The sequence below is a fragment of the Phaethon lepturus genome, unplaced genomic scaffold (assembly GCF_000687285.1).
Source record: "Phaethon lepturus isolate BGI_N335 unplaced genomic scaffold, ASM68728v1 scaffold32265, whole genome shotgun sequence".
NCBI classification, from domain to species: domain Eukaryota; kingdom Metazoa; phylum Chordata; class Aves; order Phaethontiformes; family Phaethontidae; genus Phaethon; species Phaethon lepturus.
Window position 1 is genome coordinate 2,009 of NW_010541775.1, and position 12,507 is coordinate 14,515.

Consider the following 12,507-nt stretch of genomic DNA (forward strand, 5'->3'; position numbering starts at 1 on the left):
TGTTCACCTACAGGCTGGTGTTTCCAGTGCTGCCTTAGAGCTGCTGTGGTCTGGCGCTGGGCTTCCATGACTCGTGAGTCGGCAGTTCTGAAGTCATGGGTACAAAACCTGAGATGGGGAAACCTGGTCGTTACTTCCCAGAAACGTGTATAGATGCTTCTGTCCCATTGCCCTACAGGTAATTTATCTGAGCCGCTCTCTCTCGGTACCATCACATGGGGTCCTTCCATTTAGACAGTAGGCCAATGATACACGGGTCACAGGGGGCTGAGCGGTGAGAAAGGGCTGACAGCGTCTCTCTTCATCTGGATGGGAAGAGCTACCTCTTGTACGCCTCATCTCAGAAAGAGGAGTATTGGGCACCTGCCTTGATGGGCATGGTCAGGCACCAGGTACATCCTACCCGAAACAACGAGAAGCCGCCAGGTGATGTATCCTGAGCACAAGTATGGGGAGGTGTGCTCTGTCTGAGGTGGTTAAAATAATCTCGAATGACCACTTCCCTTTTCCCAGGAAACATGCACAGCCTACGTGGATAATCTGAACTCTAGAGATGCTGTGGTTGATGTGAGCGAGAGGTATAGTTGCACAGCCAAATCTTGAGTAAGAGTAAGCTGTTGGCAAGGCTTTCCTGGCTAACGCTACATTTCTGTGATCCTCATCTAAAACACAACCACTCACCTAGCCTTTATTGCCAGAGGCACTTGCTTTGTCTGAGATGGCCTGCAAACTTCTGTGGCTAGCTAGGAAGGTTAGCAGCGGAGAGATATGGAAGGTGATGTGCTATAGTTAAGTGGTGGTAGTAGCGGTGCTCACAAAGCCAGTAGGACAGACTGCCTAACTTCCATGTTTCTGGGTAGCCTACACAAAGAAGGTCTTAGACAGTCAGACACGCTCTGGGTGTCCAAAATCAGGTGACCGGAGTTAAAAGGGCCCGAGATCCTCCAGGTGTGTGTCACCTGGACACCTCTGCGCTTGGCATGGCTTCGGAATCACAACCCACGTGGAAAGTGTAGGCGCTGCCTCTGCGGCAGAGAGACCACAGAGACACCAAATGCGAAGTAGCATCGTGGGGTCTTCTTCAGATGAACTGGTACAAGACTGGTGATCTCATGACAGGCAAAGCCAACTCACATGACAGTTGACCTCTGAGAAACCTGACAATTCCCATTTAAACTGGGTGTAAGTCTTGGAAAGAGGCTAGTTGTCAGTTGCGTGTATCCTGTATGCGCGTCCCTCATCCTTAGCAGTCATCCTGTAACTGGCAACTATAGCTAGCTTTCAGTGGATGAACTGGTAGTTAGCCTTCATGTGTCGTCTCTGATGAAGGCTGCGGGAAGCGAAGGTAGCCGGTCTCTGTCCTGCATTTTCCTTTCATCCTTCCTGGAAGGACTGATAAACAGCAGCACTATTCCTGTCCCAGGAAGAGCCACTGCCGTCCGCCTTAACCTTACGGGAATACCTGCAGTACCCGACAGTATTGCGCGTGCACGCTAGCAGTGTAGCAATAAGTGTAGCGCTCGCATTCCTGTGGGACAGACATGAATATCCACCACCTCATTGCTGTTACCTTGTTCTCTAGAGTATTTGCTTAGTGAACAGCGAAGGACTAAAAATACAACCACCTCTCCCAGGACCTATGTTTGGTATACATCATCTAATAATTATTCTGGGAAAGGCTCTCTCTTGCTATTGCGGTGTGTGGATCCCTTATCCTTCCGCAGGATCCCCCTCCCATTGATGTCACAGGAGAAATATGTGCATGGGGGCAAGGGCAAAATATAACAGTGCAGAGCAGGAAGAACTTCGCTCAAATGCAGAAAATAACTGCGGAGTGTTAGCAAATATCTGCGCCTGCTCTCCGGCCTTTCCGGCCTGTGTGTCTGCAGTCAGGCAGAGGAGGCTATCGGTGTTGCACATGGCTGCAGTAGGGCGAGCCGTAGTTCGGTGTTGTAGGAGGAGGTTATTTTTAATCTGTCATTCACAGGTGTCTGGCTTTTGGCCTTTCCTGTAGCTAGAAAGCGATGCCTGTCTCTGGAGCGAAGAGAAGAGCTGACCAGTCTCTTCAACGTACCTAGGTTTGAGTTTCTCAAATGCAAAAGGCAGGTTCTGGTAACTGTCAAACTGGGAACTCTAGATTAGAAAGCAACTGCTCACATTATGCTTAGATCAAGGAAGTATGCAAGCTGAAACTGAAATATGTAGACTAAAAGAGATTGTCAGCTGGCTTAATCTAGCTACTTAACCAAGTGTGATTTGAGGCGGATATTTCAGGTACCTCTAGCATATTTTGCCTTGACTTAATAGTCATTACTGTCATAGGGCCCTCAGACCAAATCTTGCTGTAGCACATCGCGCCGAGATGATGGCAGCAGTCCGTGGGGAACAGGAGGGAGCCTCGGGTCACTACCTCTGGCTAGTCGCAGGATTTCAGCATCCCTTCTTGCAGTAACATGGTATTACTTAGCGGGACAGAGCTGTCCTGTGCCACGACTGCTCCCTGCCCAGGGAGCTGATTAGTCCTTGGAGCACTCGTGAAATGTCCGTGTAGCTCCTGGGAAGAAGGACTGACTCGGTAAATCTTCTTTTCCCAGTATCATTTGGGACATTAGGTCCCTGGCTGAAGTTCAAAGACTTCTAGCAGTAACTGAGCTGCCACCGTCTGTCAGCTGATGGCCACATCCATCCAACACTTTAACTTTCTGACATGGCGACTCAACTTTGCCTTACAGAAGTGTTAAACTGCTTCTGCTGATGAAATCTATGGTGACCACAGTGCTGTTAAAAAAAAAAAAAAAAAAATCCCACCCTGAAAGTAAACTTGCTGGTCCTGCCCCATTGGAGCGAAAGGCAGGTCCTGCTGAGTCATGCTAAGAGGTGCAGATGTCTCCAGCTGAGTCTTCTGTTCAAATGCAGATGCCAGCACCACTGGTCTGATACCGTGGCTCTCCCTCTGGTGGACCTAGTCTTTGTCCTTTCTTCTAAAGCTTGGTGGAAACCTGGCTTGCTAGCTTCTCTAGGAATGCAGTGGAGAGGGAGGTTGGGAGAAGGAATGGCGTTTTTAAAGAAACACAAACACATGCACACAAAACCCCCCTGCCCCTCCACGATGGGTGTTCCTGCTGTTCTTGTATTCTAGCTGGAATAAAGCTTAAAGGAAGCCTGCTAGTCACCCAGAAATAGATGAGCTGCAGGAAATTCATAAATCACTACTAGATTTAACACCGAGATGTAATGAAACTTTCTAATAACCGGCATTGAATTAGAGTGATCAAGAAATTACAAAGGCACACTCCCTCCATTAAACATGCATGACCTGACAAGTTAATGGAGGCAAACAGCCCAAAGACACAAATTACAGACTTCTCTGGAATGGGGCTGATGACTAAGCAGTTCGTGAGCAGGTTAGTTTGTGTCCACAGCAGGAGCATTGGCCAAGGGGATTTCATGGCCAGCTGGGGCAAACATTATCTGTTCCTCATGGGCTAGCCATGGAAGTGTTGTGTTGGCCTTCAAATCTTGCAAATGTTCATTTCACTAACAGAATACCTGAAAGCTGTGCCTGTGCAGCGCTATATGGCCCTAAAGATGTCAAAATGCTTTGTAAGCTGACTCTCTGAGAGAAGGGAAGGAGGGCCCGAGCACCCCAAGGAAACGCAGCCGCCGCGGTGGTAGCCAAACTGCTCAGCCTGCCTGGTGCAGTCTCCTATTATGCCTGGTACCCACTTCAAACCTACTGAGCTGTGGTTTTCTTTAGCGTGGATGGTGACAGAAGGACAGAAATGTACCCATTTTCTTCTGGGGTTCTGCTGAGATAAGTAACACTGGCCCAGGATCGGTGAAGTGGTCAGTAACCTCTCCAACCCAGCGACCAGCTGAAGAGCATTTGGTATCCCGTGTTAGCTGGCATTGCGAGCGGACTTTTAACTGGAAAGCTCCAGCGGACGAGCGGTATTAGTGCAGGAACTGTCTGGCCTTTCAGGCTGGCTCGGCAAGTAGAGGGCTAAGGAAGCTCTTTGCTGATAAAGAGCAGCTTTTGTGTTAAGCCTCCCTCGAGCAGTGTGTGGTCTCTGAAGCCAGTGGTGGGGTGCTGAGCCTGCTGCACTGACTTGCTGAGTCTTAGGAAATCCTCTCCCCGTGGACTGCTGTGACTCAAGGACGTCTTGATTCTGATCACGGAAAGAGCTCCTCCTGCCATGAAGGCTGGAGTGTCATGTCTAAGTGTGGAGCCCTGGCTGTGTCCCTTGCACAGGTGCCATGCCAGACTAGTCAGAAACCTAACATAATCAGAATTGGCCTAATTTCTGCCTCTCCTCGTGTAATCTCTCCAAGCCTGTTCCTGCCCAGTTTTACCCAGAGTGTGGGTGAGAGGTGGTCACAGGCACCGAGTTTCTGTTTGATCTCTGTCTACATTAAAAGTTTGTATTTCAGAGATGTTTCTTTGGGCTTCCTTATGTAAGACAGGCAGCAAGTCTCTCAGACCTACTTTTTTTCAGCTACAACACTGGGTTTTTCCTGCTATGATAAAAAGCTTCTGTTTTTCTTGTATTAACTTAATGAGTACACCAGCTGAAATACTTAGGTATACTTGAAAAGCATCTAGTTTTGACTCTCTCTTTTTTTATTCTCTTCTAGGTTACCTGTTGCAAGCAGTCCTGGGCACAACAGTGATTCCATTATGTGGGCCTGGTGAAATGGAGAACTGCACAACAGCACTGAGTACGTCTGCTGCACAGCTCGCTCTGTAAATAACAAGTCTTTGGTTCCCATCTTCCTTGGGCTGGCGGCCTCACTGAGGTGCCCTAGGAAACCATTTTTCTGTTCAGCAACATTGCCAGCGTCCTGCAAAGTGCTCAGCGGTGTTGAACAAGAACCATTTTTTCAGCCTGCATTTCTTTTAATATTGCTTCTTCAGCAGAAGAGCTATGTCTGAAATGAGGACTCTGCTGTAAAAGCAGAAATAGCTTATGTGGAAGTTGCCGGGGAAAAGTCAGTAGAACTCTGGCCTGGGAAAATCCTCTCCCTGTTCAGAAGTCTCGCCTGCTTTAAATGCCTACTGCACTGGAGGTCTCTTGGGGAGGTCTTTTGGTAGCCAGACTGTTAGTTGTACTTGTAAAGTCGGTACATTGTTTGGGGAATGGAAAGGGAAAGTAAGGCTGATGAGATGCTAACAAAATCTCCCTGCAGTCCAAACAGAGAACAGTCCACGTGTGGCTCAAGTTGGCATAACGAGATGCAAGCCGGAAATGAAGGACTACTGCTTCCACGGACAGTGCGTGTACATAGTGGACTTGGATGAGCACTACTGCAGGTATGGACAGCGCGCAATGCGTCCTGCGGACCTCCCTGAGGTGGGCTTTGAGATGAGCCGTATGTGGCCTTTGATCTCGCTCCTGTTGACACTTAGCCAGAACACCAGTCCGGCAGAGTATTTAAATCCTCACACAAACTTAAAGAGGAGCAGTATATCTATAATAACACCTCAGCTGCGTTTAAGCAAGTCGTAAGCACTTGTGCTGGCTCCAGTGAAACCAGGGTGAGAGTCTTAGACACCTGACATGACTCACCAACCCAACTTACATTCAGGATTCTCATTCTGATGTGTTTTCCTGTTCATCTGTATTTAAAGTAGGGTGAGAGACAGACCTCGGGCAAAATAGCAAGGTCTCTCCTTTGATTCAGCCTACAAAATAAAGACCCCCATAGGCATTTTTAAGGGTATTCCTCGTTTACTTGAAGAATTTGCAACCATTCCTAGGACCACGTGGGACTGAGTTACATCAGCTCAAATTGCTTGTCCCTGCGGAAACAGCAGGCCAGCAGTATAGCATGCTTTGTGGACTGCTAAACTGCAACCCTACGGCAATGGCTCTAACTCTGCGTCTGTTATCCTCAGGTGTGACGTAGGCTTCTCTGGTGTCCGATGTGTGCACTCGGAACTTGTCAGACAGCCCCTCAGTAAGGAGTATGTGGCACTGACAGTTATCGTAGTTCTGCTTTTCCTCACCGCCATCTCCATTGCAACCTACTACATCTGCAGAAGGTAAGAAAGACTTTCTTCGTGTCTCAGAAAGGCGAGTCAGCTGTACGTGTAGTAAGATGTCTGCTGCGTACCTCCAGATAGACTGGGATACCGCCGCTCACTTGGCTGCACGGGGATGGTTTGACACACAGACCTGCTAGCCTGCACTTAGCAAAGCGTTCGAAAAAGCAAGTATGCTGCCTGCGTAGCGTAACCCAAATTGCAGGCTAGGCAACAGTACCCTCAGATGTCTTTTAACCCCGACGGAGGACTGTATAGGTTAGTTGACATCTGTCTTAGAGGATGTGTTGAGGTAAAGGAGAGAGCAGACAGGGAATGGGAAAATCCTAGCTCCTTCTCTTGGTAATGCCATTTTCCCAGTCATCAGAACGGGAGAGCAACTGGATTAATACTAGCTAATTTGTTTAGCTGCCCTGTTATTGTGGTGAATGTGTTACCACGAGCATTGCCTTACCAGCTTTACCATGGAGGACAGTAGTCTTCTCCATTAACAGACCCTCAAGCAGCAGGAATAATCATAAGCAGCTGTCAGAGAGCCCAGAAGGTGGAACAACCCCCAGAGGGGGACCTCAGCTTCACAGATTTGATAGCGAGATGGCAACTACTGTAATTCCTCTTCCCTACCTGAAGACTCGATGGCACGTCATTTCAAATTGAAGATGGCCTAGTTGGTTAGGTTACTCAGCGCTATTGCAGGGAAGGATCCAGCAGGATTTCTCAAAGACAAACCTAGTACCAGCAGCAAGACTTGAATGCAGATACGAAATCTTCAGTGAAAAGTTGAGAAATGAGACTCTGCATGCAAGTTATCTCAGACCTGGAAGTGAGCACAGAGAGAGCCTAGCTGCTAGAGGTTGAAAACAAACGTGAGGAGGTCATACAGCATTTTATTTTTTTTCTTCCTGCAACCCCCCTGCCCTTCCCTCCCCAAAAAGCTGCTGGGAACAAATGGCTTTCCAGAACTCACGCTTCTCTTCTTTCCTTCCAGGTACCGAAGCAAGAAGAGACAAACGAACGCCAGCAAATACAAGGAAGTTGGTGCCCTGTAAGGAGAAACAGTGGCTTCCTACAGTGTTGTGTTTGTCTGGATGGACTCGGCAGCTTCCCATCTATTTAAATGTTATTGTTATTAACAATATTTACAATATTTATATGCTTTTAAAAATTTCAATTATTTGGTGATCCAATCAGTATAGGTCAAGCATTTTATTTTCAGTGTTTTATTTTTTTATTAAATAATATTTCCTAATGAGAAACCCACGTAAGTGGTTCTGTGAGATAGAGATATATTTTTATAAAAGCTCATCTTCTTACTCTGAAGAGTAATTTTATATTTATTCTTGTGAATATGCTCAAAACAATTGTACTCCTTGAAATAAAAGTTGTAGACAAAGTCAAAATGTCTGTGTGGTGTGAGTGAAGTGAAATTTGGCATGGCTTGGCTGAGCGGGATGTTTGAAGCCCCAGCAGTTATTTTTGGAGAGAGAAACCACAGTATAGCTAATAATATGTGTCGATGCACCTTTGTTCCAATGAACGTAGCTATTAGCTGGCGTAATTGGAGGAAGACTTAAAGGAAGAAAGAGCACAGCTCCTAGTGCAGCCCGTCGAACGTATACTGCGTGACAGCAGCATGGATCTTGGCTCATCCGTAGGCTTGGGAAAGTTGTATTTTCGGTTACAGCGGGGAGGCGGCAGCACAGGTTGATTGGTCTGTGCAGCTGAACACAGTAACACGTGGCAGCTCAGAGCATGAGTGCAGCTACAGGAAGAAAACTCTCTCAGAACCGGTACCAGCACTCGAGTCCTCCCCGCAGCATTTCTGCCTGTGTCTGTGGTGAAGCTGGGAGCAAGGGAACAGAAAGTTTTTGAGTGAGGGCTTATCGTAGATACCTTGTTGGCCTAAAGTAATGGTAGAACAGCCCACTGGGTTTACCTACGCCCTGAGCGTGGCTCCCAATGAAAAGGAAGGATTCTTGCAGCATCTGAATCATCCTTGCTAATGCCACCACTTCTCACGCTTTAAGGCGGCGGGAGAAAAAGCACAACCTTTATGTCATTCGTGGTCTCTGCTAGAGGTCCGTGCGAGCTGCATCAGCCGGCGTTGCATGCTGTTCATGGGCCTGAGACCTGTGATCGCTTGACCTGTGCAACAGAATCTTTGTCAGGCAGACTGGTGGGTCCTGAGACATCACAAAGTGGTATTTCAGAAGGTCTCATTCAGCCAGAGGTCCTCGTGGAGGAATAAACTGGCTCTTTCTCTCTCTCCTTCAGCTGCCCTGCTGTCTTAGATGTTCTTGAGAATCAAAGGGGGGTTCTTAATCTCAAGAGTGACTTCTTTTGCTTTTCTGCTGCGTGTTTTCCAGTAACAATTTTCAGCTGAGCTTGTAGGTAACAGGGCTTAAATCTGCCTTGCATCATCCTGTAGAGTGAAGCTGTGACCTGCCATGGAATGGAACCCGTGAGCTCGTCCAGGCAGAGGCCGGTTGTGCCAAGTCATTTCGCCAGCGGCGGGCTTTGGGAACGTAGCTGTCGTTCTGCCGTGAGGAGGACAGAGGGGGCTGTGAATGGGAACTGAGGAGGGTCCCTGTAGTTGGGGCTGGGAGGCAAGGTGGGAAAGGCTTGCCCGAGTCCTGTGCCCTGGCCGTGTGGCCTATGCCCCTTTCTTTCGAAAAGATGAGTCTTGAAAGGATAGCTCTGCTTCTTTCACAGCCTGATACTTGCTTCCTGTCTTGGACTTACTTTCCCTGCTATCTTTCCTCTGACAAGCACCAACCACAGCAAAGGTGTGGTCAGGCAGAGCCGGGGTGTGATGAAGTAGCTCTGCCCAGATTCTGCCAGTTGTCATTGCACTTCCCTCCTTAGCAGGGAGTCCATGAGGTGATGAGGAGGGATGTCGACTTAGCAAAACAAAGGCGTGATTTGAGCAGACCGACATTGCACGTGATAGATCGCTACAGCAGCGCACAGCAGGAGAGCCCGGATGCTCTGGGCTGGCGCACGTGAGCTATGGTGGCAAGGCTATGGCTGGGTACTGAGTTACTTCTGTGCTGCTCAGTCTTTTGCGTTCGCTCCAGGCTTTCTACCACACGCTGCTCTTAGACTCTTTCTCTGGCAGATACATCACCAGCTTCTGAACGCTGCAGCCCCAACGTCATTTCTGCCTGCCCCTAGGCCTGTGGGTAAATGAAGCACAGTCAAGACCCAGGCCTGCTCAGCCAAAGTAAGCGATGCTTTGCTCATCGCCACTTCCTAGGACGAAAAGCTTGACCAAGCGATGCTGACCAGAGATGAGAAACTCTTCCAGATCAAGTACGGTGACGTAGGGGTAGAAGGAGTCCCCTTGGCGTCTCCTGATGGCTGCAGGCAAGCTGGCTCTTGCCGTTTGACTTGAGGTCTGTCACAGAACAGCCTGTGTTGATTTGACTGTGGGGTGTCTTGCCCATCTTTCTCAAACATGAGGTTATCCTGTAGGGTTTATGCTGCATGTGCTGAGTCTGTGCAGGTAGTCCGTGGCTACCTTCTTCTGTCTTCTGAGAGAACTTAAGCGCTCATTGTTGGCAGTGCTACAGACCAGTTCTTATCCAGCCCTCAGTTTAAGATGGGTCTGGCCAGTATAAATTTTTCCCTTGTCTGCCTGGTCCTTTGTGTCTCCCTTCGGCATCGAGTTAGAAGAGGATTGTTGGTCACTGCTGGTTAACTGGGTTAGCTCTGTGTCACAGGGCCCTTATTAGCTGCTCTTCAGCTTTTCACTTCCTCTCTCCTCCTGTAATCCAGTTGTCGCCCAGGAACCTGTTCTGCTGGTGACAGCTAATGGCAACCCCAGCCACGGCCTCATTGTTAGCACAGCCTTTCCCAGGGCGAAGATGGAGCAAAAATTGATTCTTGGAGCCTCCTTCCATTTTTGCTGTGAAGCAGTTAGGATACTGGGCATCACATCTTTCTTTCCCCCGTCAGGCTTCCCTGCCTGACCGTGAACTGCTCCGGCCAGCCCCTCCTCATCCTCCAGAAACTTTTCCTGGACTCCCTGGAGAGTCTCAGCCCGGAGGCGTGCGCAGCCCAGCCCCGCGTTTGCTCCGACTCCCACACGCTGCCCTTGCACTCCCGTGCTGAGCTCGGCAGGAGCATCACTAAAGGGGACACCGTCCTCTCACCCCAGCCTCTGTAAAGTGTACCTGAGCTCCCGTTACTAGAGCTCCAGTGGCCGCAAGGCTTCAGGCTGCTCGCTGCCAGCCCCTCGGCACCTGTGCAGCCACCGTGGCTGGAGATGCACCTTTCCGCTGCAGCGCTTGGGTCCAGATGCCCGTTGCTGCACTTGCAGACGCTTTAAACTGCAGTAACAGCAGCAGCCTGGGGTTTATCATGCCTTCAGCTATTCGGGTCAGGCAAATCTAAGAGCAATAGACAGCTCGCAGGCCTGTGCAGGATTTGTTTGTTTTTTCCTATCTTAACTTTTAGCTGACTCTCTTGATTTGGCTTGGGCTTTCTCCACCTATCCTGTTGCTCATCTTAACTCCCAGCCCGTAACAGCCCTTCCAGACCCTGTGTTTTTCTCACTCCTGCACATGATTGAGCAACTGAAAAGCTTGGTGCCACATACCAGCCTGCCACCTCAACAGCTTGTGCTGGCTGGATGTAGATTGCCAGTCCAGCAACAGTGCGGACGGGTCCTGATGACACAACCCAAATAATTTGCCTCAGAGAGCGAACCTCCCTCATTCTTTCCATGGTTTCTGCTGGCACCACCTCCAGCCCTCCGGTGCAGCTCTTCCTCACCCGCCACCGCCCACCGTCAGAGTCACCTTTGGCTGCAGCTCTTTCCGCTGGTGAGAGCGCCTGTGGCGTGCCTCCGAGGTTGCCCTGCCTAAGCCGTTCTTGCCCAACGCCTTCTCCTCCTGCACGAGTGTTACAGGCTCCGGCCAGGGAAGTTCTCCCATGCCCGTGCCAAACTGCATCGCGGCAGAGTCGCTGCGTGAAACAGGCGGGGACAGGGACTACAGACTGGTACTGGAGAGACCCAGCTGACACTGTGGCCATCTACATGTCCTCGGGGCCGGCAACGTATTGCTGCGCGGTTTTTCTGCCTGGGACATTTTTGCCGGCACCCGGGACGTTTTTGCCGGCAGGTCTCTGGAGGACTGAGCACCCACAGCTCCCATCAGCTGCAGTGGTGTGCCATTTGACATCTCCCTATCGTTTTAAAACTTGCCCCATCCCGAACCTGCCCTATCGGTAACCCTGCTGTGTGGTTCTTTCCCACAAGTCTGGATAATTTATCCGAAACCCATTCCAGCCTCTTGGGATTCAGGGAAAGGACAACTGATGCTTGCTTTCAAGACTGGGGCTGGCTGACCTGGAAAGCAATGGCAACGACTCCTCCCTTGGTGCTCTGTGGTAGGACGGTGCTTTTTTGAAGTAAGGCTTGCTGTGAGCTCTCTGAAATGCTGTGCTTCTGTGCAAGTGTCACCAGTGTTAATATTTCCCCTGGTCACAACATATCCAAACTTTTTTAAGAGGGCATTGGAAGAAAAAATCTTTCCAAAAGCAGCAGCCAGCCACAGAAGTGCAAAGAGATCAGAACGGGAGTAGTCGCAGTAACTTAAGCCATCCATCTCCTTATCAGTTCTTGAGGGAGAAACGTTTTCAAGTGTCTGTTGTGCGCCCACTGTTACCAAACCTGGAATTACCATTACCACAATGTCCCTGGCTACCGCAGGGGTTAAAAGCAAACCTCCTTTAGTACGCTCATTGTCCGTGGCCCAGGCGGCAGATGACACAGCAACGCATGTAACTTGGGAGGCTGACCTTTCTCTCTGCAGATGCCGTCTTGCCTGTTGCGTGCTTCGTGGTAATGTCACTACAGGTGCTTCGGCAATCCCAAGCCTCAATGAGTCATGTGTCCCCCTCAGCGGGTTTCCTTGGAGTGCGTCAGCCGGTCATGTCACAAGTTTGCCAAGAGCTGGAGGAAGCCTCCGTGACGGTCTTGGGTTACATCACAGAGGTGGAGGATGTTTGACAACTGGTCCTAGTCCCCGCTGAGGCAAGCTTCGGGTTGCACTGTGCTTCTGGCACCTCGTATCGGGCCTACTCGTGAGAAGGGCAGGTATGGAGCACAGGGAGGAGAGAGGAGGTTAAAGGGGCTACAAAGGCTTACAAATCACACGCTCGTTGCAAATCTGAGCCGGCTCAGCAGCAGTCATGCTTCACGTTTATGGTGAAGAAAGGATGGATGGATGGATGGGTGGATGGATGGATGGATGGATGGACGGACGGATGGACGGATGGATGGACGGACGGACGGATGGATGGATGGATGGATGGATGGATGCATGCATGCATGGACCGGTGACCAGATGGAAGGACGGAAGAAAGGATGGATGGAAGCAAGGAAAGATGGATGGAAGGTGTTCCATCAGTAAATATAGAAGCTTGCTCTTGCACAAATAGTCATCATTATTTTAATA

The 12,507-nt window shown here is 49.6% G+C and overlaps 1 protein-coding gene across 1 annotated transcript; it reads left to right on the forward strand.

Moving 5' to 3' along the window:
• Positions 1-377: 377 nt before the first annotated feature.
• Positions 378-7,092, forward strand: LOC104621363 (proepiregulin-like). Its single transcript, XM_010287829.1, has 5 exons — positions 378-426; positions 4,636-4,719; positions 5,188-5,311; positions 5,897-6,043; positions 7,032-7,092. The coding sequence occupies exons 1-5, from the start codon at positions 378-380 to the stop codon at positions 7,090-7,092; spliced, it is 465 nt and encodes a 154-aa protein (XP_010286131.1).
• Positions 7,093-12,507: the final 5,415 nt, after the last annotated feature.

Bases quoted from the DNA above. Each gene is read 5' to 3' on its own strand.
- LOC104621363 (XM_010287829.1), top strand. From the start codon at position 378: ATGGTCAGGCACCAGGTACATCCTACCCGAAACAACGAGAAGCCGCCA. The intron at 427-4,635 runs GTGATGTATCCT...ATTCTCTTCTAG, and splicing joins AAACAACGAGAAGCCGCCAG to GTTACCTGTTGCAAGCAGTC. The intron at 6,044-7,031 runs GTAAGAAAGACT...CTTTCCTTCCAG, and splicing joins ACCTACTACATCTGCAGAAG to GTACCGAAGCAAGAAGAGAC.